The following is a 4,627-nucleotide window of genomic DNA, read 5'->3' as shown; positions in this document are numbered from 1 at the left end:
TATTTAAGTCGAATACGAACTGCTCCTATCTGAATTTTTTTTATTGGGGCTGCAGGAAACCTTTAAAACGAGCAACGCTTCAAATTTATGTGCTGCGGAAGTGGCGACTTTTAGTTTTTCCAGGTGCTGACAGTATACGGCAAAGCAATAAGGTAGTGGGTAGTTGAGAGAAAGCGAGAGAGATAGTTCAAGAAACCTCTCTAGAGGGTAAGTCAAATGCAATCCAAATGCGCTTTTCACTGGCTCAGCAAAAGGCGATTTAAAAGTCAGAGCTCGAAGCATGTTCGCTTTTTGTTTTTAGTTCGCTCTCAGTTAATCTCACACTTAACTGAAGCGCATTTCACATGCATTTCAATCAAATGAAGTCGCATAAAATAATGAAATGAAAATGCGATTCAAGCGCTAATCGGATTGCTCTTAACGGCATAATTAATCAATTCAGAGATTCTAAAAAAAAAATTATTAAGAGGCTGCACAGTAAATACAGCAATGGGTAAGCATAGTGTAGTTAATTGGACCATAGAACATAGTGGTTTTTGTTAAATGATCCACTGCCTTTAATTTTTAATGTTATGTATAAAATGCGCTACGTTTGACTATACTTTTAACATCACTAGGAATGCCATTAACGTAAAAAATGCAGTAAATAATAATGCAGTATTATTATTATTAAATATTATATTAAATTTCAGTTTTGAATTTGTGTAAGCAGCAAATCGCAGCTGGCCCTATGACCCACTGACTTTATATGCATATGCTATAAATAAGTTATACCATGTATATTATTTTCAAAATTATAATGTCCCTGCCTTAAGCTCTCTCTCTCACCCACTAACTGTCTCTCTTTCAAATCCTTGGAATTCCACACAATTATGCGATCATAAATTTCCTCTTCCTATGCACATCATATTGACTGGCTGGACGCTTTTGTCCAGGTAATTGCTTCGGCACACAACAGCGCCAATTCCCCGCTTCCTGCTAGGCATACCAATGCTCATACCCATATCCAGACCCCCTGCCTCACCAGTCCTCATTTCAGGGTATCCCCACCAGCTGTGCTGCGTGCAAAGTTTATTGCAATGGGCAGGAAATTTGCAGAAATTCCATTTTGATGCTGCGCCATTTGAATTTTGCATGCGTAATGATTTCATTTTGCAGAAAGACCGTCGCAGTGGCTTTTGTTATGCGGAATTTATCTATTGCGAATGAAAGGCACGGCACGCGCCATAGAAATCGCCAATTCAAATAAGATAAATATGCATGGCGTTAATTTTACAATTCTACATACCAAGCGGATGATCATTGGATTTTATTTGTGGCTTGACAGGGGTATTTAGGGGTTATACATAGTTTCACCAGTGTGAAATATGGCTATTTAAATAGTTCCGTATTTAAGCAAATATTTCCTTTTTGGAACAGAGTCCTTTATATTGTGTGTTGGATCCAGTGAGACAGCCCACGGCACGGAAATGATAGATCGGCCTGCCGCACATATAGTTCTCAGCATAGTTGCAGGTCAGCTTGAAGTAGGTTATTTCTTTGGACACATATTGCAGTCCGGCGCAGCCAACATGAGTGTTGTTCTCCACGGCCATCACCGCAAAGTGACGAAAAGGGCTGACGGAGTAAGTGGTGGGGCGATTAAAAAAGGCATTCTTGTAGCAGATAATTGCCACCAGACAAATAACAATTGGTTACTTACTGGTGCTGGTTGGGCTTCTTGACGGAGCATGGATTGTGTTCCACATCTGCTGCGGTCATCATCTTGCTGCTGTTGGTGTGCTCGGACCACCAAGTGCGAGCGCCGATGACTATTAACTGCGGATACATCTTCTCCATCAGCTCGTTTTCCACCAAACGCGTCATGTTGAACACCTAAAAATATCGGCAATTACTGATCAAGCTGACTTTGAGATATAGTCCCTACTTACAATAATGTTTTGACCAGAGTTCTTGTAGTTGGCCGTGTTGTGGCAGTCGTCGTGTTTAGCCCGACACATGCGTACATTGTAGTTAGCCATTAATGCCAACTCCTCGCTCCACTGCATCACAACCAGGCGCGCAGCTCGTGGCAGAGTCATATTCTTGCCGTTGCCCAAGCGCTGGCGGTGCTCGTTGTGCGCCTTAAGAATATTATTCGAGTAGTCGCTCAAATTCACTAGCTGGCTCTGCTGAATATTACAGGATTTATTGATGTCCTGGAAATGACACGAATATTAAACTTTTGACCAGTACTTAAAGTCATATACTCACGATTGGTGGCTTCTCGCAGGCCACATGCCGCTTGCCCCTAGGACAGAGATGCTGCACGCAGAAAGGATTCTTGGGTCCTGTAGTTGGCAGCTCCTGTGCAACTGCTAGCAGCAAGCACAATATTGGGGAGAACAAAAGCAAAACATTCATGTTGATACACTAACTTGATGCAACAGTAACACAAAAGCTCCATACCAGGCCGTTTTATAGGAAAAGGCAGCCACTAAGCGATAGCTGAATCAGTCGATATGCTTGGGCTTGCAATTCCAAAGCAGTTGTCAATTGGTTTACATTTGCAGTTTTAAACGTCTGTTTTAAATAGATGAATAAGCAGTTACGTCAATTGTTGGCAGTTATTCTAAATATAACAATCGGCAATTAATTGAGATTTAATGACAGTTGAAACGCCAAAGACTGCTCTGGTCGAGAGAGCTGGTCATAAAGATATCCTGTTTTGGACGTCAATGTATACACTTAGCAAGAACGGATTTCTCCGATTCATTAATCTTTGATGAACACCTTTTAAATGAACTTGGCAGCTGCCCGGCTAAAAGCTAAGCTGTCGATTATACAAGAGTGGACCACCTTTTACTGCCGAGGGGTTGAAATTCTGAAAAGGTTGAAACACGTCTATATTAATATTTCATTAAAAGTTAAGAAGTGAGTTTTAACGAAAAAAAATATACTCTTGGCCGTAAACCTTAGCCCATCTGCATCCAGGGGCTGTGTTTTCCAAACACAGGTCATTGTTGGATTTTCACAAGGATATTGGAGAATTATGTAATGGCAGAAGAGTAAAATATTTCATTGAGCAAACTAATACTAATAAAATCGCACATCTAAATATTTCGTATCGTTCAACTTAGTTTATATGCAAACTTTTTATTGTGTTAGAAGACATTTCCCATTATTTGAGCCTTTTTCAGTTCTTAGTCTTTGAAGACTGTATTCAAGTACTCGACATATTCTTAATTTGGCCACAAAATTAGCCGCAAAACACTTAGAGAAACAAAATCGTCTTTCACGGATAATTTTCGTTCCCATATTACCATCGAAGTGCCGTCACAATCGTTGCTGTTGCTGTTGTTGGTTTTGTTGCTGTCGTTATTAACGCTTGACTGCTTGAGCTGACGACATCCATGTTTCCGTTTCCAATTCTCTTTGAGTTTCGAGGGCGAAGCGACTGTCAATAGGATTGAGACTGGGCGACATTAAATGGCACTTCATGAATGCAAAGGCAAGACTACAAAATTTTCATGATAGTCTCGAGTGCCAATAACTCAATATCGCACAATTAATTTAAGAAAGGGTCCTTGGCGGAAGGCATTTAACTCCAGCCGCCTTGTTTGCGACTACAGTAATTGTCCATCAACAGCAACTGCTGCTCAGCTGATTTGTCTAATTGGTTTTACCCAAGTCGGCTTAATTAGACATGGCTGCTCGTGGAAGACCGTATCGCTATTCCCCGGCGAGTCCATTCCTGATTTAAAGTTTCGCAGCTGAAAAGATAAATGCTAAAATTATTCATAATTATTCATATAGGGAAACTTGCGCGTGCACCCGTCAAGTCTTGGCTGCGTTGCCTTGTTTAGTAGGTTGTAAATTTTAATGCAAAAAAAGATAAACGAAGGGCACAACATTTTTGTGTGATTTATTGTTTGGGGCGAGTCATGTGAAGGGGCATACATTAAACAACAGACAAGGGCCAGCCTCTGGACAGTGAATGCCTCCCGGAAGCCAGAACCATAGCTGGAATCAGCAGTATCCGAAGCCGACGCTCGAGGCACGCGCTGCACCTGTTGCCTGCTTTTGGCACCCAGCCCCACCTCCCGATTCGGTGCTTGTGCCATAAAGTCAGTTTTGTTGGAAAATTTATGGCTTAATACGTAACCCCAATACAATTTTTTCATACTTTGTATATAATTCATTTTTAATAGAGAAACGAACGTGGTTTCTTTGGAGCTTTGCAGCTTTTGCATCTCTCTTTGCGTATTTCTGCTGGGCACATAAATTTTGGAACACCGAATGCCACATCAAAGTGCTGCTATTGTTATCGGGCGTTCAGTTATGTAAACACTGTGCATTTATAATGCCATTATCAAGTCAAAGGATGCAGCTGGAGCTTCAATGCGCCCAGACATGATTGCCCTCTGATATCTGGGCAATGCATCTAAGCATTTCCTGGAAATTGCCGCTGTCTGAATTTTGCAATTGAATAATCAAACCCAGTGGCATTGTTGTTAAGGTCCTTTGTCTAACCTGATTTATTGTTTAGACAGGTCGCCATAAATTAAATCGGCTTGCGCTAATATTTGCTCTAATAAAATTGAAGCAAACACATTGCGGATTTCAGGATACCCTTGTCAAAGGATTG

The 4,627-nt window shown here is 41.0% G+C and overlaps 1 protein-coding gene across 1 annotated transcript; it reads right to left on the bottom strand.

Annotated features, from left to right (window-relative positions):
* Positions 1 to 1,266: 1,266 nt before the first annotated feature.
* LOC135433486 (antigen 5 like allergen Cul n 1-like) lies at positions 1,267 to 2,435 on the bottom strand. The gene is made up of 4 exons (XM_064689589.1): positions 2,254 to 2,435; positions 1,932 to 2,198; positions 1,703 to 1,875; positions 1,267 to 1,617 (listed from the first exon to the last, which is right to left on the bottom strand). Exons 1-4 carry the CDS (start codon positions 2,401 to 2,403, stop codon positions 1,392 to 1,394), a joined length of 816 nt encoding a protein of 271 aa, XP_064545659.1. The 5' UTR covers positions 2,404 to 2,435; the 3' UTR covers positions 1,267 to 1,391.
* Positions 2,436 to 4,627: the final 2,192 nt, after the last annotated feature.

This window comes from Drosophila montana, unplaced genomic scaffold (genome assembly GCF_035044405.1).
Source record: "Drosophila montana isolate Dmon_TW-CO22-7 unplaced genomic scaffold, ASM3504440v1 contig_3218_1, whole genome shotgun sequence".
In the NCBI taxonomy this organism is placed as follows: Eukaryota; Metazoa; Arthropoda; class Insecta; order Diptera; family Drosophilidae; genus Drosophila; species Drosophila montana.
This window is presented reverse-complemented; position numbering and strand designations above follow the sequence as displayed.

What these genes read in the sequence shown, in the direction of transcription:
- LOC135433486 (XM_064689589.1), bottom strand. Translation starts at nt 2,403, where the DNA reads ATGAATGTTTTGCTTTTGTTCTCCCCAATATTGTGCTTGCTGCTAGCA. An exon ending in CCTGCGAGAAGCCACCAATC is followed by an intron (nt 2,199 to 2,253) that starts GTGAGTATATGA and finishes TGTCATTTCCAG; the next exon opens with GACATCAATAAATCCTGTAA. An exon ending in AAGAAGCCCAACCAGCACCA is followed by an intron (nt 1,618 to 1,702) that starts GTAAGTAACCAA and finishes TTACTCCGTCAG; the next exon opens with CCCTTTTCGTCACTTTGCGG.